The sequence below is a fragment of the Phocoena sinus genome, chromosome 12 (assembly GCF_008692025.1).
Source record: "Phocoena sinus isolate mPhoSin1 chromosome 12, mPhoSin1.pri, whole genome shotgun sequence".
NCBI classification, from domain to species: Eukaryota; Metazoa; Chordata; class Mammalia; order Artiodactyla; family Phocoenidae; genus Phocoena; species Phocoena sinus.
Window position 1 is genome coordinate 51,615,841 of NC_045774.1, and position 23,724 is coordinate 51,639,564.

General features: G+C 44.4%; 1 protein-coding gene across 11 annotated transcripts in view; it reads left to right on the plus strand.

The window, feature by feature from the left end:
• Positions 1 to 23,724, plus strand: part of SCML4 (Scm polycomb group protein like 4) — a 106,393-nt gene that overhangs the window by 76,716 nt on the left and 5,953 nt on the right. For 7 of the 11 annotated variants that reach the window (XM_032651077.1, XM_032651080.1, XM_032651076.1 and 4 more), the window contains one exon: positions 15,168 to 15,455. The exons of 1 other annotated variant lie outside the window; for it this stretch is intronic. In XM_032651077.1, the coding sequence (XP_032506968.1) occupies positions 15,168 to 15,455 (288 nt within the window). Of the gene's footprint in view, positions 1 to 4,936; positions 5,404 to 15,167; positions 15,461 to 17,624; positions 18,632 to 23,724 lie in introns of those variants that run through there. 3 more of the 11 variants (XM_032651079.1, XM_032651085.1, XR_004352517.1) reach the window with 3 other exon arrangements.

The window sequence follows — 23,724 nt, forward strand, 5'->3', positions numbered from 1 at the left end:
CCTCTGGTCCCTTCCAAGCTGAGAGTCACGGCTGTAGGTGGCAGAGGAAGGCCGCGGACAGCAGGAGGTGAGAGGCCCTAGAAGCCCTGGGGAGGGGGTCCCCCAAAGGGGAAGATGAGGATACCAAGACAGAAGGGCTCACATTAGAGCAGAGAGAGGGCTTCTTCCAAATCTCTTCCTCAGACCTTTGAAATATAAACTCTGTCACCAAATGATCTTTCTCCTGCGTTCAGGGAAAACCAGGTTTCAGGCCCACTCAGCTGCCTGAATCCAGTCTGGAAGGTAGAGCTCTTGGCTTGAGACCAGGAATTTTAGTCATTTTCCTCCGAATCTATTAACTGACAGCCAAATGTTCATGTTTTCCGAAGAAGAGCAGTTCCCTGGATGCTTTAGGAGAATGGAAGCAAAAACATGGATTTGATAACATTTGTGGTTCTGTCAGAAGTCCTGAGATGATCATGGGGAAATTTTACCTTATCTTTGAACGTTGGAAAAAAAAAAGGTCTCAATTATAAGTCAGCTTTAGCCAGATGCTTCTCAAACTTTAATATGCCCTGGTACCACCCAGGCATCTTGATAAAATGTGGATTTTGGCTCAGGAGGGCTGGAGTGGGGCCTGAGAGTCTGGTTTCTAACAGGCTTCCAGGTGACGTCCGTGCTGCTGCTGGTTGGGGACCACACTTTGAACGAGAAATTGTGTGCTGACGGAGTCCTGCTCCCAGAGGTAAATTTATTTCAGGTTTTCAGTAAAATACGTCTCTCTGTGCTAGGATGGTGCCAAACCTGTAAAAGCATTGCTGCTGAGGATGATCTGGTGCCCCGTGGAGGTGTCTGTGGGCTGGAGAAGAAGAGAGCGGCGTGAGGGGGCAGAGTAGTCAGGCATGGTGGCACATGTGCAAATCCAGGTGAGAAAGAGGAGGTTTGCAGTGCTGGGGAGTAGAGTGAAAGAAAGGAAAGAATGATGACGGGCAAATTTCCTGGTGTGGCCTGACCACCACCGGCAGCAGGGTCTCTGTTGCCCTCTAAGCTTCCCCGAATTCCTAGAAGACCCTAGGGATCTGTTCTCTCAGACCCTTGTTTACATACCCTCCCTGCCTTATACTGCTAGAATCTGGGTCCAGACCTCGTATCCCTGCTAGGTAGACTTGAGGGCAGACACGTGCAGTCCCCAGCAGAGCCTGAGATGTAACAAGTCCACAGTAAATATTTACTGTTTCGAATTCTATGCGACACAACAGAACTGTCTGCTCACCAAGCATTGGGGAGATCTTCTTTGGAAACCACAATGTGGTAGCTGAACTCTTTTGCAAGATCTAGTTTAGTGATTGGCTTCCTGCCTTTTGAAGGTTTGACACGATGGGAACAAATTGTTTACTTTTTGTTGAGTAGCTTTTCTTGATACACAGACGGTGGGGGTGGGAGATGAGAAAGGACATTTGTTCTTGAGACTTGATGTTTTCTTCCTTGGCTGGTGGTCTTGGAGCCAGGCACCAGAAAACTACTGGAGTAACAGACACGCACGGTACGTTCTGCTGTGGTTGAACCTTCATACCCAACATCTAGAAATCAAATCTGCTTCCTTGTTAAACTACAAATTTGTCTAATGTAATAGCTCTACAGAGAATGACTATCCAGAGCTTATCTCTCTTTCCAAAAGGTTGTTTATTTCTAAAAGGAAATAGAGCTTATCAAGTGGCATGAGTTCTATTATACAGGAATATCCATATGATCAGTTGGCAAACATTTTCTGAGCTCCCTTTACGTGTGATACCTGCAGAGCTGAGACCACTTGTTCAGAGCCACACAGAAAGGCAGCAGCAGGGTGGAAGCTGAGCCTAGGTCTTCTCCTCCCTGGCCCTTTGCTTTTCCTCCCAAGCCTATCAGTAGGGCCCCATTACCCAACACTTGCTGGGGTGTGTGTGTGTCCTGTTCTCTGGCTCAGAAGCCTGACCGCACAAAATGGATGTTCACAAGTGGCTTGTGGTACCCCTGTGTCACTTCTTCTAGCAAAGATGTAAAAGAACAAAACAAACACAAATGCCCACTTAGCAAAATCCAGGCAGAAACTGCTCTCCAGGGACATCAATTATCTTTTCTCCTTCTGGGTTAATATCTTGGCCCCAAGGAGTGTCTCATCCTTATCTTTGTGCCCTAGCTACATCGTTGCTAGACAACATCCACAGGACAGGCAGAGCCTATCATCCTAGACACCAGGAGAACTTTCTCATCCCTACAAAACCCACACAAAGTGGCCTACTCCACCGACACTAGGTGTGGTTTGACCTGGTATTTTAAATAATATATGAAATGATGGGGGAAAAAAAGAAATGAAGGAAGGCATGTGCAGGCCAATGATTAGAATATTGCAGAGCTATGCTCACCCTGTCATAGCCATGGGCCATGTGAACAAAATGAGCCATCTGGTTCTCAAGCCATGCATTGGAAAGGGGGTCATTTGGAAGGAGAACAAAGTATCAGTGTCAAGCTCAGTTCTTAAGAATCTTTGCAGAAAGTTTTGATGGAAAGATGAAAAGAAGAACGTCTGCAAGTTTGGCAGCAAATATAAAAGGCCTTCCTATATTTTCGGACAGGTAGGTCCAGGAGAAGCCCAGCCAGTGCTCTTACAGAATGGAATAGGGAGTGTTTGCCAGTGTAGAATTCCTGATCTTAGCTCTGCCTGTGTGCCAATATGAGTTCATTTAGGAAAAGCTGTTTATCATATTTTCAGTGATATCATTCATTAAAGTATAATATCTGTACCTATTTTAAAACATTGAGCTAAAAAACAAAACAAAACAAAACAAAAAACGTTGAGCTAAAAGGGAAAAATGTAACTTCTAAGGAAAACACTGGGTTTTTGTAGAATTTTCACAATGCTCAGTAATTTATTAGATCCCTTTGTGCTGTAATGATTTGGTTCTCTTTTGAATCCTGTAGATATTGAGGAAGCACAAGGATTCAATAATTATTGGTTAAATGAATGAATGAATGAATGTTCCAATTAAGTTGTTGGAACCTCCCAAGGTACTTTAAATATGGGATAAATAGGCTACTATTGAATCATGGTGACCAATTTGGTCATATTTTAATAGAAAGTATATACATTAAAATGACACAAAAAGAAATGAAGAAAGTGCTCCGCTTGTCCAAGATCACAAATAAAGTCATTTTGTGGATTAAAGATGCCAACACCAAAGACTTGAGGAACAGAATGATGATGGTGGTAAATCCCCAGTAGGCTTTCTACTGTTTGGAAGAGCTCCTTCTAGGAGGGAGTGTGGAGGAGAAAAAGAGGCTGCCAAAAAATAGGCGGTATGAACTCTTTCTTCCTACAAGGCTGGTCTCAGGAATTCTCTGAAAGACAGCCCTACCCCTGCCCCCCATGCCTCTCTTCAAATAAAGAAATCTACTGGAAATCTTCCCCTTTGTTCCATGAAACCGTCCTTAATGTGACATCCCTACCCATCAATCCCCCATGAGTCACTCTTGAACCGGGGACGATGCTGGGGACAGCTGAGTCAGGTGCGCAAGGCCCTCTGTGTTTCTGGCAGGCCTGTCCAAAGAGGCTCCTGCCTTGATGGAAGAGTAGATGTTAGGGAATGGGCAAGGTCTGTAAGGAGATCCAAGGAGATGGTGACCAAGGTCTCTGGTTTATACATCAGAACACTGAAAGCACAAGGACTGATGGAAACAAAGGATCAAGTATATGAGATTTGGCCATCCCAAAATCTCCAGGGCCCAGAGGAGCTGTAATTGGAGACTCTATCCTTGGGCTGCTCCTCTGGACTAATACCCTGAGCCCCTGTGGTGGGTCCTAAGGTAATATCTGCAAGTTATCCACACCAGTATCTACTGACCGTGCATCAGAACTGGGTGAAATTGGCAAACCATGCCAAGAGGAATTAAAGCAACTTTGGAAACCAGTAGCCTTCTAAGACAAACTCCATGAGCTTTCTCCTATTAGTTGGTAGTTTCTGGGTCTCAGACATAAGTAGCAAACCCTTTGATTTTGGGGGGAAAAAAAATCCCATAAACTTCCTGACAGAGAATTAGATATTCTATAGCAGATACATCCTAGCTGCTACCGAATTAATAGTTACAACTTCCAACCTAGATATGCAGAGTCAAGAGGAATTAAACAAATTCCCCTTTCCCACCTGTATTATTTATCTATTGCTGTGTGACAAATTACCCCAAAACTTAGTGGCTTAAAATAACATTTATTATCTCACAGTTTCTGTGGCTCAGGAATTCAGGTGCAGCTTAACTTGGTCCCCTGGCTCTGGGTCTTTCACAAGGCTGCAAGCATCCCAGAGTTCAGCTAGGGCAGGATCTACTTCCTAGCTCATTCATATGGTTGTTGGCAGGATTCCACTTCCCACAAGCCATTGGTTCCTTGCCATATAGGCCTCTCCACAGAGCTTCTCACACCATGGCAGCCTGCTTCACCCACTTGAGAAATACAGGAAAGCCTTCCTAAAAATTAGGATGTCCATTTAGAACCAAAAGTTATACGGTGTTCTCTATTCCAGGGACTCCAACATTTTCCTGATTAAGGGTCACTTTAAATTTCCCCAGAGTTCTATGAAAGACCAAAAAGAGGGGGGGCTATTGAGGAAACAGAGCTTGACCGTGGGAGGTCCCACACTCTCACCCTCCCCCGCCTTCTGGGAACTCATTCCCTTAAGCCTTGGGGTAGAGGCTTGGCAAAGCAGCAAAGAAAAGACCGCAGAGATGGTGGTTAGGGAACCTGCTCTCCTCTGGAGACTGAAAGGGCATTCACTATTCTCAAATGGCTGACACTGGGCAAAATTGCCTTTGGGCAAAATTTCCACAAGAGGAAATCTTAAATCTTAAAGACAAAGTCTCAGGCAAACCAGCAACATTGGAAAGGATTAAAGAAGTTCAGGTGTCAGGGGGAAAGTATAAATGTACTTAAATGGACCCAAGAGGAGTTATAAGGTTGATTCTGAGGGCTGAGTGATCTGTACTTAGAGACGAGCTTGAAGAGAAAATCTATACTGGCCAGAGACCAAGTTAATGGAAAATTTAATTGAAGAGAACGAAAGGCTAAGCCTCATAGGTGGTGTGACCTGGTGCCCTTTGAACCAGGAAGGCTGGGACAAGAGGCCACAGGGGGCCCTAAGGGAAAACGTGATGAGCTTATCTGAGCCAGAACAAGGGGCGGGACCGAGCCGGAGTAAAAGAAACCTGCAGACCTCCACAAGAACCGCAGTGAAAGGCGGCAGGAGGGCAGAGAGGAAATCTGCTTGTTTCGGACACCGAGGAGTCCCGCCCAGGGCCTCCCTGCCGCCCACAGCTGAGCACGCGCTGGGCAGTGGCGGCGGTGCTGGCGAGAAGCGTGCATGCAGCTGCCTGGTGGCGGAGACCCAACCACTCAAGGTAGGAAGTGAAGCCCAGGTCCGGCTCTGAGCAGGGGAGGGGCAGCTCTACTGGGACCTGCTAGTGTCTCCTGGCCCTTCTCCCTCCTGCCCCCCTTCCTCTTTCTGCTTCTCTCCTTGCAGGTCTCTTTCCCTGCATTCCCGAACTCACTGACTGTGCTCCTTAGGTGGTGGCACCTGGTTAAGCAGAGGGGAATAGTTATTCCACGGTTATTCACGTGGCGGTGTTATCAGGCCGACTCTGTTACTTCCTTTTCTCATCTGGGGTTCAGGGCTAGGGATCCGTGGTGCCGCTATCTCTTTAAACAGCAGAGCCAAGGCGCTCACACACGGAGCCCTCTGGACACTGGTCCAGTGGTCTGACCTTCTTGTCAGCCTGAGCAAGGTCACGTGGCCTGCTGGGCTAGGCAGGCCCGCTGGCAATCAATCCCAAGAGAGGCAATGGCTTTCAGCCTGGGGGAAGGTAGCAGAGCTGATGGTAGAAAGGGTTCACTCTGTGCAGCTGCTCCTTCAGCTGGGACGTTGTGACTGATATGAGGAAAGGGGAGTGGAGGGTGAGAGAGTGTGTGTGTGTGTGTGTGTGTGTGTGAGAGAGAGAGAGAGAGAGAGAGAGAGAGAGAGAGGACTGTTTAGTGCTGGGAGGAACAGTGTCTGAGACTCTGGGATTTAGGGTTATTATTGCACTCAGAGAGATTACATGAGAATAATTTTGCAGACGGTGGTGGTGTCGCTTTTCAGGGCTTCATTTGGTTAAAGAATCCAAGTAAAGTGCCATTTAAAATTCTTTAAATAAATTAAATAGTCCAAGCTCACTTAACTGTGAGCAGTTGGCTCTTGTGTCCTACCTGAAAAGGGGCCAACACCCCCTGAACTAAACCTCCGGCAGCAGTGTCTGGAGTCTCATCCATGTGGGCCCCTCTTTCCTCCCTGGACCACTGTCGCTGCTTTCGGACTTTCTCTTTCTCTCTCTGGCTCTTGGCTTTCTCCTTCCTGTCCCTCTGTCTCTTCCTGCTTCTCTTTGGAGTTTCTGCACTTTCCAGGTGCTCAGCTGACCCTCCAGAACTGCAGCAGGATGGGCTGTGCTGGGCGTCCCCCAGGCCTCTGCAGGGGTGTGGGTGGAGGGAGGAGTCCACACACTCCTGACTCAGACCCTAGAGCTTTGTTCTCCAAACAAGGAGGCTTAGACCTGGTTCAGGTTCAGGAGCAAAGGGGTATCCTTTGAGGCTTGAGTGGGTTTGAAGTCTTCTAGAGTATTTTTTAGCCTAATAGGCAGGCTTTATACGTAGCAGCTGGGGAAACCATAGTCCACAAGCAGATTAGCTATGGTGAAAAAGGCACGTCAGCCTCTTTTGAATGTTCCTAAGACACCAAACCTTGAAAACGTGGCAGCCTTCTTTGAATGTGCCATTTGTGCCTGTGCCTTTCTACTTAAGCATGCCCTTGTGATTGTATGAAAGCAGATTAATCCTTTTCTGGAGGAAAGATTTAATGATTTATAAGTGGCATCCTTAGTGTCTTGGATAGAGGCAGGGGGTTATAGAAGAGAAACACATAAAATGCCTCTTGTTTACCCTGCTTTGCTGAGCTGGTGTGCACAGCGATGAAATGGCCTTAAATAGAGGCTGGGCTGGATCCTCTTGTTTAATGAGAGGTGCCAGGGTGACAAGGTAGCTCGTTTCAGATGAGAAGGGATTTTCTAAGAATCCAGGAAAAAAGACTGGGAACGTCTTAATCTGTCAGCCCTGTGGTTTACCACAAGTCTGTGTGCGGGAATCGGATCCACGCAGGGCACTCTCCGCAGATGATCCCAGGTCCGCTGGCCCCATCTGGTGTTCACTCACCAGTCAGCCACAAAACTCTTGAAAAGTGTAGTTCTCTCTCCAAGGAGATTTGGTCCTTTTTGTTTTTGTTTTTTACCAACTTTAAATAGTGGTTTTGGGTAACAAACAATTCACGAGCCACACTTTATTAAAGTCATCTCACCTGTATGTTGGATGACTTAGTGGTTTTAATAGTATAAAGGGTAGGTACCCAGCAGTCATCGTTTTAACTGAAGCAAGAGGAATTGGTGTTAGGTGTAAGGAAGACATTTCAGGCAATGAGGTTTGTGGCACAATGACCTAACTGTGAGGAGATTGTAAGATCTCTTTTGGGGAAGCTTTTAAATAAGAGGCTCAGTTATTTACTTTATTTTCCGCTCCAGATACCACCCTGCCTGAAAAGAGAATTTGGGGCAAGCTCAAGGCATTCCACCATTAATTTACCACCTTCACAATTTTTGCTATGTCTGACTAAAACCGATAGAAGTGTTTACTCAAGATATTCCTTGAAATGGATTCATTTCTTTTAACCATAGCCTTTAGTCATCTTAAGCAGTGATACCTTATCAGTGAAATCATAGTTTGATGAGCTAACTATATTTTATTGCTGTGCACTAAAATATATGACTGTAATAAAATAACGTTCACCTGTTTTTGTGTCCTCCAAAAAGATACATGTTCAAGTCCTAACCGCAGGTACCTGTGAAAGGGACCTTCTTTGGAAATAGGGTCTATGCAGAGGTAATCAAGTTGAGGTCACACTGGATTACGGGCGCTAATCCAATGACTGATGTCCTTATAAGAGGGAAATTTGGACCCAGACACAGACAGAAAGGGAGAACGCCATGTGACCACAGAGGCAGAGATTGGAGTGGTGTGTCTGCAGCCAAGGAACACCACGGATCATTGACTATCACCAGAAGCAGGTAGAGGCAAAAAAGGATCTTCTAGAGCCTCCAGAGAGCATGGCCCTGACGACACCTTGATTTCAGACTTGTAGCCTCCAGAAGTGGGAGAGAATATATTTCTGTTGTTTTAAGTCACCAAATCTGTGGTAATTTCTGTAGCCTTAGGAAACTAATACACCTAAGTACCGCCAAGAATCATCCCCTGGTGGGCCAGCGCGACACATTTTAACACTCGGGGAAATGCTGAGCCGGGTGCTCTGTGAAGGTCCTTTTCAGTCCTGTGGTTGAATAATGATGGCCTTCATTGTATCAGCCATTTTTACACTCAGGTATGATGTAAGTGTCAGCACCCCTATTTATAAAGGTGAGGAAAAGGCTGCGTTAATCGGGTTTGAGCAGATGCATCTGTCAATTCTGAATGGCACCCTGATGTGTGCACCTGAACTTGCTAATCACTCCCAGGCTTCCTGGGAGCTACAGGCTGTGTAGGACCGCGGCTGGGGCTTAGTGATCTGTTTCCATGGCTGTCCACCTGGCCGCCTTTGGAATCACTGTCACATCCTTTGCTGGGTAGAGGGCTATTGCTTGACGCTCTCTCAAGTCGGTTTTACTTTCTGATGAATCCATTTGGATCATAGCCCAGAAGCTGGCTTTTATTACCTTTGATCTCACCCATGGTTGTCAGTAGTTTTTAAACCCAATAAGGTCCATATTCCCTTGTTCCCCATTTCCACATGTTGTCATAGGGGAACAATATTCCATCTGCATCTCTGTTTTCCAGCTGTAGTGTAGATTGGTGAATTATCTGCGTTCTCTACCTTAGACTATCAGACTTCCATAGGCATATTTAATTTAGATTTAAAATATTTAATAAATAGAATAAATGTTTTAGATTCTTTTCATTGTTTACCGTGCATCTACATGAAGAATTTATATTTAGTTCTTTATAATCTGAATTTTAACACGTCTTCTGTGTAACAGCAGCCTCACTGCCCAAATGTCTACTTAATATTTATTGAGCGCCTTCTGAATGCCAAGCACCATGCCAGACACTGGGGACACAAAAAGGGTTAGTATCCCAGACTATGAAAACTTTTCAATGAAGGGAATATAATGGCAGGCCTCCTGCTCACTGGCTTGGAATGTGCTGGCCCATAGTAGGTGCTCAAAAAATGTTAGTCTTCCTCTTCCTCGCTCCATTCAAGAAGCAGCCTAGTATCTAGCTCCATAGCCAGGTCCTTCCTGCTGATGTCTTCTGACCAGGAGGGAAGATGCAATAGAGGCCATCTAGGGGAAGGTGCAGAGTTCCAGGTTCCTGAAGACATCGTTCAGCACTGCATTAGCCACAAAGCATGAGGCACAGAGCATGCATGCCTACCCTTTGCTGCTCAGTTTTCCTGTGTCCGAGTGGCCAAAGCAGTGTTGGATTTGACTGTACAACACTCTCAAAAATGTGTTTACAGCCAAACACTGGGCCTCCACAATGAGTTTTTAAAAGCAGCTTTATGGAGATATAATTCATACATCATACAATTCACCCATTTAAAGTGTATTATTCAATGGTTTTTAATATATGTGCAACTATCACCCCAGTCAACCCCGATTCCCCCAACCTCCAAATTCTAAGCAACCACTAATTTACTTTTGTCTCTATAGATTTGCCTATCCTGGACATTTCATACAAATGGAATCATTTAATATGTGGTCTTTTGTGGCTCAGTTTCTTTACTTAGCATAACATTTCAAGGCTCATTCACACTGTAGCACGGATCAGTACTTCATTCCTTTTTATGCCTGAAATTATTTCATTGTATGCATATGCCATGTTTTGTTTATATATTCATCAGTTGATAGTTTTTTGAGTTATTTCCACATTTTGGCTATTATGAATAGTGTTTCTGTAAACATTCATATATAAATTTTTATGTGGAAATTTCATTTCTCTTGGGAATATATATATCTACATATATATATATATATATACATACACACACACCTAGGAGTAGAATTGCTGGGTTGTATGGTGAATTTATTTTTAACCATTTGAGGAAGAGCCAGACTGTTTTCCAAAGAGGCTGCATCATTTTACATTCCCACCAGCAGTGTGTGAGGGTTCCACTTTCTCTACAGTATCACCAACACTTGCTATCATCTGACTTTTTGATTATAACCATCCTAGTGAGTGTGAAGTGGTACCTCATTGTGGTTTTGATTTGCATTCCCCAATGACTAATGATTTAGAACAAGTTTTCATGTGCTTATTGGCTATCTGTCTATCTTCTTTGGGAAAATGTCCATTCAAGCCCATTTTAAAATTGGGTTGTCTTTTGATTGTTGAGTTGTAAGAGTTTTTTTAGTATACTCTGGATATGAATTCTTTATCAGAGGTATGATTTGCAAGTAATTTCTCCCATTCTGTGGGTTTTCTTTTCACTTTCTTTATAGTGTCTTTCAAAATGCAAAAGTTTTAAATTTTGATAAATTCAATATGTCTATTTTTTCTTTTGTTGCTCATGCCTTTGGTGTCAAATCTAATAATACCTTGTCAAACCCAAGGTCATAAAGATTTACCCCTATATTTCCTTCTAAGAGTTTTATAAGTTTTTGCTCTTACATTTAGGCCTTTGATCCATTTCAAGTTAATTTTTGTGTATGGTATGAAGTAAGGGTCCAACTTCATTGTTTTGCATGCGGATATCCAGTTATCCAAGCATCAGTTGTTGAAAAGACTGTTCTTTTCCTATTGAATGATCTTGGCACCTTCGTTGAAAATCAGTTGAACGTGACACATAGGTTTATTTCTGGACTCTCAACTCTATTCCATTGTTCTATATGTCTCTCCTTAAGTCAGTACCACACTGTCTTTGTTACCATTGCTTTGTAGTAAATTTTGAAATTGGGAAGTGTGACTACTCTACTTTGTTCTTCTTTTTCCATGATTGTTTTGGCTATTTATGGTTCCTTGAAAATCCATATGAGTTTTAGAATCAGCTTGTCAATTTCTACAAAGAAGTCAGCTGAGATTCTGACAAGAATTGCATTCAATCCATAGATGAATTTAGGGTGTAAGATGGTAATAATCTTAATAATATTAAGTCCTCTGATTCATAAACATGGACTTTTTTCCAATTAAGTATTTAGATCTTCTTTCTTTCAATAATGTTTTGTAGTTTTTAGAGCATAAGTTTTATACTTCTTTTGTTAACTTTATTCCTCAGTATTTTATTCTTTTTAATACTATTATAAATTGAATTCTTTCCCCAATTTCATTTTCATATTGTTTAATGCAAATGTATAAAAGTACAATTGACATTTGCATATTAATTTTGTATCCTGTAACTTTACTGAATTCATTTATTAATTTCAATTAATAAAAGTGTTTTATTGGATTCCTTAGAATTTTTTACATACAAGAGATAGTTTTACTTCTTCCTTCCCAAATTAGATGCTTACCTACTTGCCCTGGCTGGAACCTCCAATACAATGTTGAATAGAAGTAGCAAGAATAGAGACATCTTTGTGTTGTTCCTGATCTTAGGAAGAAAAGCATCCGGTCTTTCGCCATTAACTATGATGTTAAGTGTAGGTTTTTTTATGGATGCCCTTTTTCAGCTTGAGGAAGTTCCCTTCTATTCCTAGTGTGTTGAGTGTTTTTCTCATGAAACAATGTTGGATTTTTTCAAACGCTTTTTCTGCATCTATTGAGATAATCACATGATCTTTGTTTTTTATTCTATCGATATCAACGTATTACATTAATTGATTTTCAGATGTTAAACCAACCCTGCATTCCTGAAACAAATCCTACTTGATCATGATGTATAAGTCATTTTGTATGCTAAGGATTTGTTTTGCTAGTATATTGCTGAGAATTTTTGCATCCATATTAATGAAACATTGATCTGTAGTTCTCTTGTGATGACTTTGTCTAGTTTTGGTATCAGGGTATTAGCATTCTCATAGAATGAGTTGGGAAGTATTCCCTCCTTATATTAGTCTGCCTGGCTGCCATAACAGAATACCACATACTAGGTAGCTTTAACAACAGAATTTATTTTCTCACAATTCTAGAGGCTAAAAGTCTGAGATCAAGGTGTCATCAGGGTTAGTTTTCTGGTGATACTTTCTCTTCCTGGCTAGTGGACAGCCACTTTCTGTGTCTTCATGTTGCCTCATCTCTATGCATGTGTGTGAAGAGGGAGAGAGCTCTCTCATGTCTCTTCCTCTTCTTGTCAGTACTTTCTTTTTAACCAGTCCTATCAGGTTGAGATCTTACCCTTAAGACCTTACTTAACCTCTATTTCCTCCTTATGGACCCTCTCTCCAAATATAGTTGCGATGGGGGCTAGGGCTTCAACATATGAACATTTGAGGGGGACACAATTTAGTCCATAGCACTCTTTTTTTTACTTTTTGGAAGAATTTGTGAAGAATTGGTTTTAATTTTTCTTTAAATACTTGGTAGAATTCACCTATGAAGCCATCCGAGCCCGGGATTTCTTTGTTTTTTGATGACTAATTTAATCTCTTTAATTGTTATAGGTCTATTCAGATTGTCTATTTCTTTTGTCAGTTTTGATAGTTTGTCCATTTCTTCTAAGTTACCTAACTGATTGGCATAGAATTGTTTGTAATATTTCTTAATAATCCATTTTATTTCTGTGAGATTGGTGATAATGTCATCCCTTTCATTTCTGATTCTAGCAATTTGAGTCTTTTCTCTTTTTTTCTCGGCCAATCTAGCTAAAAGTTCGCCAATTTTGTTGATCTTTTCAAAGAGCCAGCTTTTGGTTTCTTTGATTTTCTCTATTTTTCTATTCTCTATTTAATTAATTTTCACTGTAATCTTTATTATTTTCTTCCTTCTGCTTGCTTTAAGTTTAGTTTGCCCTTTCCCCCCACAGTATCTTAATGAGGAAGATTAGGTTATTAATTTGAGAATGTTCTTCTTTTTAAATATAAGTATTTACAGTTACAAATTTTCTCTAGGCACTGCTTTAGCTGCATTCCATATGCAATGGTTTTTATTTCCAGGCAAGCTCCATATGCATCCCCATCTATGAGAAGACCTGCTAGTTCCCCTAATAAAATCAATTCTTAATCTTTCAATACCTATGTTGTGTGAGGAATCCATTCATAAAGAAGACATCTGGATCTTGTGGCCCAAATGTGTTTACTCATTGCCAACATTGGAGGATCCCTTGGTTTTTGTTATTCTAATGCCTTTGGGGAATGTCTATATCTGTTTTGATCATGTGTAGTATATAGATGATTGTTGATGGGGATAGACAGATATGGTCTTGTCTGGGGTGGGAGGGACTGAAGAAAAGGAATTACTAGAATATTTTTCTTCCTCTTTCTATCCCTATAATTCTTCTGGACTTTGTACTTCAAAACAAAACAAAGTAAAACAGCCCACACCATTTGGCCACAGGTATAGCTCGCAGAGTTCAACAGGCTGCAAGAATGAGCTTTAAAAGTGTAGAAAGTCCTGATCTACTTGGGTGGGGGAGCTGATGATGAGGTTGGCAGAGTCTCCAGGTCCTCTACTCCCCCTGCGCTTTAGATTGGTTCTTTCTCTCTCATCTGCAGGGTTTGGGGAAGACCATGGGGCCATCCAGATCAGCATTTGTGTCCCTAGTTTGTTAGCTTTGGTGGAAGGTTAGTGCCCTTGTGTGTACTGGAACTAAAAGTGTGGGGAGGAAGCACCATCACACCTGTGTCAGAGCCCAGGCCAATCATCAAAAAATCTACAAACAATAAATTCTGGCGTGGGTGCGGAGAAAAGGGAACCCTCTTGCACTGTCGGTGGGAATGTAAATTGATAGAGCCACTATGGAGAAGAGTATGGAGGTTCCTTAAAAAACTAAACATAGAACTACCATATGACCCAGCAGTCCCACTACTGGGCATATCCCCTGAGAAAACCATAATTCAAAAAGAGTCATGTACCACAATGTTCATTGCAGCACTATTTACAATACCCAGGACATTGAAGCAACCTAAGCGTCCATCGACAGATGAATGGTTAAAGAAGATGTGGCACATATATACAATGGAATATTACTCAGCCATAGAAAGAAATGAAATTGAGTTATTTGTAGTGAGGTGGATGGACCTAGAGTCTGTCATACAGAGTGAAGTAAGTCAGAAAGAGAAAAACAAATACTGGATGCTAACACATATAAATGGAATCTAAAAAAAAAAAAGGTTCTGATGAACCTAGGGGCAGGACAGGAATAAAGACACAGACATAGATAATGGACATGAGGACAAGGGGAGGGGGAAGGGTAAACTGGGACAAAGTGAGAGAGTAGCATTGACATGTACACACAACCAAATGTAAAATAGATAGCTTCGGGAAGCAGCTGCATCACACAGGGACGTCAACTCAGTGCTTTGTGACCACCTAGAGGGGTGGGATAGGGAGGGTGGGAGGGAGACGCAAGAGGGAGGGGATATGGGGATATATGTATACATATAGCTGATTCACTTTGTTATAAAGCAGAAAGTAACACACCATTGTAAAGCAACTATACTCCAATAAAGATGTTAAAAAAAAACAAACCCAGGCCAAAGTTGTTACTCCTAACTCTGGGACACTGTGGCTCTGGCTTGATCTCTCCCAGGAATCATGGGCCAGGTGCGGGAGGCAGTAGTGATGGGCAAGAAAAGAGGGAGCAGGGAGATTCTGACAAGCTGGCGGAAACTCCTGGAGGAGCAGAGCCATGGAGGGAGAAAGACCTTTGTTTGAATTTTATTTACAAGTCATCAATAACCAAGATAATCACATTTTCCTCAGAACATGGAGGGTCACATGTCCCAATCCCTACTAAAATATGCTTCGTTGGTGAGGTGTCAATCTGCTGAGAGGTGAACTATTTGGGATTATGCCGTGGTATCCATTCCTTCTCATCTGCCATCCCCACAGATAGCGGCACCTGTGCTGCTGGGGAAAGGTTTTCCAAGACCCAGCACCAGGTGTCTTCATGAACTGCTCTCTGATCTCTGCTTCTCTGCTCTGCCTTCTTGCTTAGCAAAAACAGTCACCACTGAGGAGTGCCTGGTGAACCCTGCGAGCATGAGCCGCTACAGCGTGGACTCCTCCTCCGCCTTTAGCCACAGGGGCTCCCTGCCCACCTCCTCTTCGTTGTACTGCAAGAGGCAGAACTCTGGAGACGGCCACCTTGGGGGAGGCTCAGCCACCACAGTCAGTGGTCCCCATACCAGCCCCATGTCCTCTGGAGGCCCCTCAGCACCTGGGCTGAGGCCCCCTGGCTCCAGCCCCAAGAGAAACGGGACCTCTCTTGAAGGAAACAGATGTGGTAATGTAATGCATGCACTGGCTTCCCCATGACCTAACCTCCTCTGCCCTCGCCCTGGGACCACCAAATGTAGGGAGACCGGGGGACCGTGGCGGTTTGAACACAGCAACACTGGGAAATTAGAAGTTTCCACAAATCCCTTCATGGATTTTTGTTGTTCTTGAGGGCAGCTGACTTCAACCTTTGACCATAAGCAAAGAAAATGGTGTATTAGCGTAAGTTAGGCTGTAGGAATAAGTAGAATCCAAAATGTACAGTGGCTCAAATACAATAGAAGTTTTTTATCCAGGAGTCCAAAGTGGGTGTTCCTAGTTGGTGTGTGTATCCCAACTCAGGGACCCAGGATCTGTGAATTTCATGGCTCTCCTGTCCCCTATGGCCCCCATGCTCCACGCATCTAGTGGTAGAAACGGAAGGAACAAACGAGGAAGATGAACATGTTTCCCTAGAGCCTGGAAGTAATGCCCATTGCTTCTACTCACGTTTCATTGGCAAGAGCTGGCCATTTTACCACACTTAACTCTGGAGGAATCTGAGAGGTGTAGACTAGCTCTGTGCCCGGAAAAAGAAGAACCAGAAGTTGCTAAAGACGTTCCTCTTGCACAGTGGTCGACTCTTGGAGGGTACAAACACACAGGCAGACCAGAGTTAAGTAAAATTCCCACAATGCTGGTTATTTATTTATTTTTTTGTCCCGTAAGTTTTTTTGTTTTGGTTTGGTTTTCCATTTATTTATTTATTTAGGCTGCACCGGGTCTTAGTTGTGGCATGTGAGCTCTTAGTTGTGGCATGCATGTGGGATCTAGTTCCCCAACCAGGGATCGAACCCAGGCCCCCTGTGTTGGGAGCCCAGAGTCTTACCCACTGGACCACTAGGAAAGGCCCCCCACAATACTGGTTATGATGCTACTTCTGTCTCACCCATTAAAGTTAGCTTATTGGAATGCAGTGTAGGAAGGTACTGTCATTCTAGGGGAAGCTTGATGTCCATTTTGATTTATGTTATTAAAAAAAATCATTTTCAATTCAGTATTTGAGTATGAATAGAGCATAGTGGATAATCACATGGACTATGGAGCCCGATGGCCTGGGCTGGAATCCTGGATCTGCCATTTTCTGACTGTGTGACCTTTTGCAAGTCTGAACTTCTTTGTGCCTCAGTTTCCTCACCTGTGAAATTGGAATCATAATAATAGCACCTACTTCATAGGTTTGTTGGGAGGATTAAATAAATTCATATGTGTATTTAGTACAAGGCCTAAGAGTTAGTAAGAACTCAATAAACATCAGCAATGACAGATCACGTGAACACACCCCTCAACAGATCACAGCCCATCAACTCTACACCTGAGAACTCTAAAGAAAGGAGGCCAGAGGCCCGGGAGTCAGGGAGTCTTCATCTTGCCCCTCTGGTGCCTCCTGCGGGCTGGCTGTCTTCTCTGGCATTTCTGTTCTGAGCCTTGGCTCGTCCACTGGTAGCCCTGACAGCCACAGTGGTGAGCTATTGCGTATGATCCCAGATCCTCCGCACACTCCCCTCAAAGAGCCTCACCATCACAGATGAGCCTCTGTGGGCCGAGGAGGGGAGGCAGTTTTGAGGGGCAAGGCACTGTTCCCTCAGCCATGGGGGCTCTTGCCAAACATGGATGGTCCTGCTCCCCAACATTGTCATGCAGGGCCGTCGGCCAGGCAGGTTTGAGTGGGCAGAGCCCATTTTCCCAAAGGGGAGAGACGTTGTTGCATCTGATTTCTAAGAACAAGAGAAGGGAACAAAATTTGGCACAAAACCCGCATCATAAAGTAAATGAGGGGAACAGTTATTTCCTAGGTTTATCCCCAGAGTTTAGTGTAATATCAGACATATAGTAGGCGTTCAGGAAACATCTTTCTCTCTACCCCATTCCAACTCCCCCCATGGAGCCCAGTGCCCTCACATTGCCTCTGCTTGTCAAAGCCCTCATTCTGGGGTCCCTCTGCCCGTCACACGTCTCCTTCTCTCAGCCTCTTCTCCTCAATGCAATTCCCAGCTGCGCGAGGTGGTGAATCACAGGGACACCAGGCTGATTGAATGGACTCATAAACCTAAGAGTATTGCCATTCTTTAAAAAAGGAGATATTTACTCTCCTATTTAAGTTGGTGAAATCTTAGACCCTATGTCTTAAGCGTAGGATTTCAGCAGTAAGGGGAATGCACGATTTGAATGGCGAGAACTTCTTCTACCACTCCATCACTGAAGAGTTGTCTGCCCCATCCCAGCCCATCTGGTGGCCCAGATGAGGGGAATCCAGGACCCTTCAAAGGGGTCTCAGGTATTTAGCTCCCTCCCCCTTTCTCTTTCTGCCTCCTCCCAACAGAGTCCTGGGACGAACTCCCATCCCAACTCCAACAGCCCCCCTGTCCTTCCTTTTCATCTCAGCTTCAGCCCTTTGTTCTCCTGGAATTAGGTCCTCATCTACTGTCTGAGTAATCTAGCCAAAGGGAAGCCCAGACCCTTGCTCAGAACAAGCTCTGAGAGAGCCCTCTCTGTCAGAGCCCTAGATGCAGACCCCAGGAGAGCCCCACTACTCAGGACTTCCTGCCTCTCAGGATCTTGGGTGGGACCAGAGAAATGGAGCCCACCAGTGCCTGCTGCCTTCCACTCCAAGCAAGCCACTGACAGTGGCCAGGAAGATGTAAGCGGAAGTGGAAAAAAAGATTGGGTCGGCAACTGGCAGTTTCAGTCACTGCTGATTAGAAATGTTCCTTCCCTCCTGTTTCCTCCTGTGGCACTTTATCTCCTCATCTCTAGTACTTCCTCTCTCTTGTCCCATAGTAGGAGCCAGACTCTCAGCTTCATGAGGTCTCTCACTCAAATTTGAATCCTCTGCAGCCCCAGGTAAGGGGCCTGTTTGAGGCATATCCTAAATAGCTATTTATTGAGCACCTACTGTGGGCCAGACACTTTCCACACAATATTTCTGACTTATTATAAGTTATATCTTATAATTTATGATTATAGCAAGTATATATTATTATTGTAGGTCTTATTATATTCAGTTTACATATATAGCAATTGAAGATCAAGTCAGTCAAGTGTTTAGTCAGGATTTGACTTCAACTGACTCCAAAGGTGGCTTTCAAAATTATCCCAGGGATTTTCAAACCATGCAAAATGGGCTTCAAGGGGTCCCCCAGAGGTTCTAGGGCATAGGAGAGAGGGGATGGGAGCAGATGGTACTCCAACACTGCCCTCTTTACCCAGGGCCTCTTCACATTTGAAGAGTGGGGTTCTACATTTGTGTAGTGTGAACAAAGTTTGCACAGCTAAACGCATTTGGAAACCATGGAGATAAACCACGCTGAATTGAGTGGCAGTATATTAAAGTAGGAGAGGAAACCCCTGGCCTCCTTACCCATTTGTCACCTAGCTGCCAGTCCAGGTGCCGGCTGCAGGCCCTCTGGAGGGCTATTAAGTTTTCCCTCCACCCAAAGAAGTGCTCAGTATTGCTCTGAAATTGCATCCCAAGTGAAAGCAGTTGGTATTAAGAAACCATATCTCTTTAAGGGGGTTTGACCTAAGTCATAAACCTGGAAGGGACATAGAAATGGATTCTCCCCCCTGGTGCTAATCAAAATGGTTTAAAACCGCAGAAGCCAGAAAGTGGCATGGGGCTGCACAGGACAGTAGGTATCGATGACGGGACAAACTTCTCAGTCCTCTCTCTCATGTGAATACCTACCCTGGCCTCCTGTTGTCTTTTTTTTTTTTTTTAATGTGCAACTCTTTTATTTAAAAAATTATAAAATATTATTAAAGGACATAAAAATGGATAAATCAATAGTTAAATTATACCCATCAATTGACCCAATATCATGATGGTGCCAATGCTACCCAAATCACTGTATATGTTCCATTAAATATGTTCATGTCCTATGACCCAATAATACTTCTAGGAACATAACCTATAAAAACTTCCTCAGAGACATGTGCAAGGAAATTTTTTGCAGCACTGTTTGTAATTCCTCCTGCTGTCTTGATACATCATGCCCATTGCCTCTGTCAGTGGACTCTGAAGGGATGTATTCAAAGGACACGTTTCCCTGTTTTTTGCTGATACTCAGGTGAAAATCTGAGCGCTCTCCTCTGTCTCTCATCCAAGATATAATCACTAAGAACTATAAAGAGGTTTTAGGGCTTCCCTGGTGGCGCAGTGGTTGAGAGTCCGCCTGCCGATGCGGGGGACGCGGGTTCGTGCCCCGGTCCGGGAAGATCCCACATGGGCCCGTGAACCATGGCCGCTGAGCCTGCGCGTCCGGAGCCTGTGCTCCGCAGCGGGAGAGGCCACAACAGCGAGAGGCCTGCATACCACAAAAAAATAATAATAATAAAAATTTAAAAAAAAAGAGGCTTTAGATAACAAAAGCTTCCTGACATTTGCATTAACAGGAGATGCTGTAGCATTCCCAACCACAAGTATGTCCAAGCTTCAGAATTGAAGTGACTCTGACATTGTTATTACCACTTATATGCTTTCCATGGGTTGGAGTTTGATTCCATAGGGTATGGTCTTGGGTGACGGATAGAGAACAATTCAGCAAGAGAAAGAAGAATGGGGACAGCGCTCGATGTGGGGGGCGGGGAATGAGTGAAGGTGCGGCACGGCTTATTCATTCCAAGGAAAGAGAAGAGTTTGTGCAGGGACGCCAAGGGAAATCATGCTGGGAAATTTGGGGTTCAAGTCAAGCAGACTGGGCTTTCTTTACTCTGTGGAAACCAGACATGGCTGAACAGGGAAGTGAGCTGATGACCACAGAATTTAGGAAGACAAATCTATTGGCCATTATGGAATGATACATAATAATAAGAATAGCAACTATCTTTTGATTATTTCTTACCGTTTAATGCTTCACATTATCCTATTTAATCCTCACAACATGGTAGGTGTTTGACAGGTGAGGCAACTACGACTCAAAGAGATGTTGGTCAGTCCTGGCCAGAAGATACTTATGGAGCACAATATGCCAGGGCCTCTTCTGAGGTCCAAGGATGGAGCTGTGAGCAAGACAGATGTGGGCCCTGCTCGCTGACAGCGTCCAATTCCAGAGAGGCAAACGTTAACAAATGTTCCCAAATGATTCTGAGGGGCCCCTTTTGGAGACTGATGGGCTTCCTTCCAAGATGCTTCTTGTCAGGCTCCAGCCCAAAGCCATATAGTCACTTGACTCCTACAATACTTTTGAGAAACAAGATGAAGAAACAGAGGCTCATAGAGAATAGAATGATCAGGTCCAGGAAGGGGCTCAAAACCTGGCCATTGGCTCTGCATTCACTGTGCTTTGCACACAGACACAGTGATGAGGCTACAGATGTGTGAGAAAGGAGCTCCCTCGTGTTGCCCGGGACAGCCTGTGGTGTGAAGGGACCTTGGAGATCCTTCCTAACTCCTTATTTCACACCAAAGAAGCACAGAGACGCTTGCACAGAGGGTGGGTGGTAAGGGCTTCTAACTCCCAGCTCATTGTTCCTTCCATTCTTCCACATGACTCTATTGTTAGCTAAAAAGTTTCCTCTGAATTATGAATGAACAAAAGGAAATTATGCATGTGCTTGTGGGTCTGTGTGAGACAGAGAGCGACTCACAGGCAGCAGCACGAGTACCGGGGCTGTGAAGATATCCGGGGTTGCTTTAGACAGATTCACAGTCAGTCTATTCCTGGTGGATGTGAGTTCAGTGTTAGAAACAGCCACCACCATCCTTCATTCTACATCTATTCACAGCTGGGTTTTACTATACACACGTCTCCCGCATCGCCCAGGGAACAGACCCGACCACGTATGAAGTTCTCGACGCTGGAGAATGCCACCTCCCATAAAGGCGGTTGGCAAGCGCTTTGCGTGCTCTGTTCCTTTAGGAGCAAGATATTTTCACTTCTATCATGTCTGACTGCTGTCCAGTCACATCTGCCTGGCCTGGCTGTGTCAGGCCAGACCCATCTGTCTTCCTGACATCTTCGCAGCAGCTGGAGGGGCTAGTGTGCTTATTATCTTTGTGTGAGCACAGGCCATTGCAAAGGCTCTTCCAACCTGCTAGAAAGTTCCCTCTCTTCCTCCTAGAGCTAATTCATGTGCTTTGGATCCTGTGCAGGTCCCGAGGTGTGACAGCTTCCTGCTGCTGTCTTGTATGACTGTGAGGCACCTCAGAGAGCAAAAGTGACAATGCCCACAGCTAGTACCAGGTGCCAGGAGCGGAGCCACTTCCCCTCCACATTCATCACCTGGAGAGCCTCCCCATAAAGACAAGCCAGACCACCTTGCTCAACTCCATGGCTGTGGCTCATGGGGAAAGTATTTCCCTGGCCTTTTGCTCAAAGGACCTTAGGCTCCCATGGATGATGTTGTGAGTCGGTCTGGTGGTTTTCCTTCCTGTCAAACACAGGAAATTAGATTTGACCTCAGCTCTGATCACTCTAAAATCATTCTTGGCACTGAAGACTTCCCGCCTTTGTAATCAGAGCATCTGTTATCACCCTGATTATCGCCGACGCTCCGATGGGGCAGGCTCCAAAGGCAAATGCGATTTCCGTGGTTCCTCTTCCTCATGTTGAGTGCAGATGTCTTTAAATGCAGTGAAATCATCTCTAAAAAGCATGTGTCGGCATTCAGATGGTCCTAGGGTGTATTAACAGTTTCCCGCCAAAATGCACCGCCCCAGCCCTTGCCAAATCACCTTAGGGGACCCTTCCAGGTCCAACAAGGAAAAAAGGCAGGGAAAATCTCAAAGTAAATCCAATTCTCAACCGAACTATTATGTATTTAGGACAGACTTCAAATGTGATGCTGTACTTTTCTCAGCACTGCTGGAGAACCGTGCACTTCTCAAGTACATTGAAAAGAGGAGGAAAAAAGGAGACAGCAGAAAACCACTGCACCCTGAGATTAAAGAAGGGAAATGGAAGTGAAGGCTTCCCAACTTCTAACTTAGATTTATTCTGTAGGGAAGCTGCTTCATTGTTCAGAGCCTGAAAATAGGATTAAGGATTACTCGCACAAAGCTTTTGTGTAAGTTACTTATACTGTTTCTGCGAAGTATATTGATTCATTTTACATTCATTGAACCCATATTACAAATATATTTGCATGGAGCTGTGGAGAGTCAATGATTGTAAACTCTGTAATGAGAGGATCCCATTTTTCACCAAACACTTTGCCCAGGACCTGGTACACAAGAGACACTCAGTAGACGTCCGTGGACGAAAAGGGGGAAGATGCAAAAGATCATCCTCGAGAAATTAAAACTAACTGGAGGTTACAGGCAAGCACATGCATAATGGTAATACAAGGCAGATGTGGAAAGCATCTTTAAGAAAAGTGCAGACAAAGATTTGGGAGTTAAAGGTAGAGGAAGATGACATCCAGATGGCAGGACACGGAAATGCTGCCTGTGAAGGGGTCTACCTGGGCTTTGATGGCTGGTAGAGCTTCTTTGGAAAGGAGGGAAGGTAAACACCTTCTAGAGAGAAGCAAAAGCACTAGCTAAGGTGGAGACTGGAAGCTGGAGGAACTTTCGGTCAGAACCAGTATGCCCAGATGGGAGTGTGCAGAAGGGCAGGGAGGCGGGCAGGGAGGCAGGCAGGGTGCCTCCTTCCCTCTGTGGACCACCTGATGCAGGTCAGCCATAAGGCCAGCCCCAATCCCACTTGCATCCTCACAGCTGCCCTTCCAGGTGGAGAGCATTGCCATTTTACAGCTAGCGACGGGCAGCTCCAGGATTTGTCCCTAGGTTTCTCTGGCACCAAAGCTCTTCCTCTCTATCCAGGCAGGAAAGATGTTATTGAGACCAAAGAGAGCCCTTGATCTTGTGCTAGAGTACGGACTTGGTGCACGGGCGAGGGGCATCCACAAGGGACACTAGGGAGAGTGTGAAGACATGACAGTTTTTGCTCTAGAAGGAATAAAGCGTGAGGTGAGGACATCTGCTAGAAAACCTTTGTAGAGGGTCAGGTAAGAAGTTCCCGGATTGGGGCAGCAGGGATGGAAGAGAGGAGACCAGTGTGAGAGACATCCTTCTAATAGCTTCAGAATAATTAAATGCGGGGAGCAAATAAGGGACAGGAGGTAGAGATATCACTGAGGTTTCAGAAACATGAGAGATAGGAGGGGATGCTTGTTCTAGGGAAAGAGGATGAATTCGTTTGGGACATATAAAACAAGTCACCCCCTAAATATTGCCTAAATATTGATTCACTATTCTCTCCTCCTTCATATGTCCTGCACCTTTTAATCTGCCA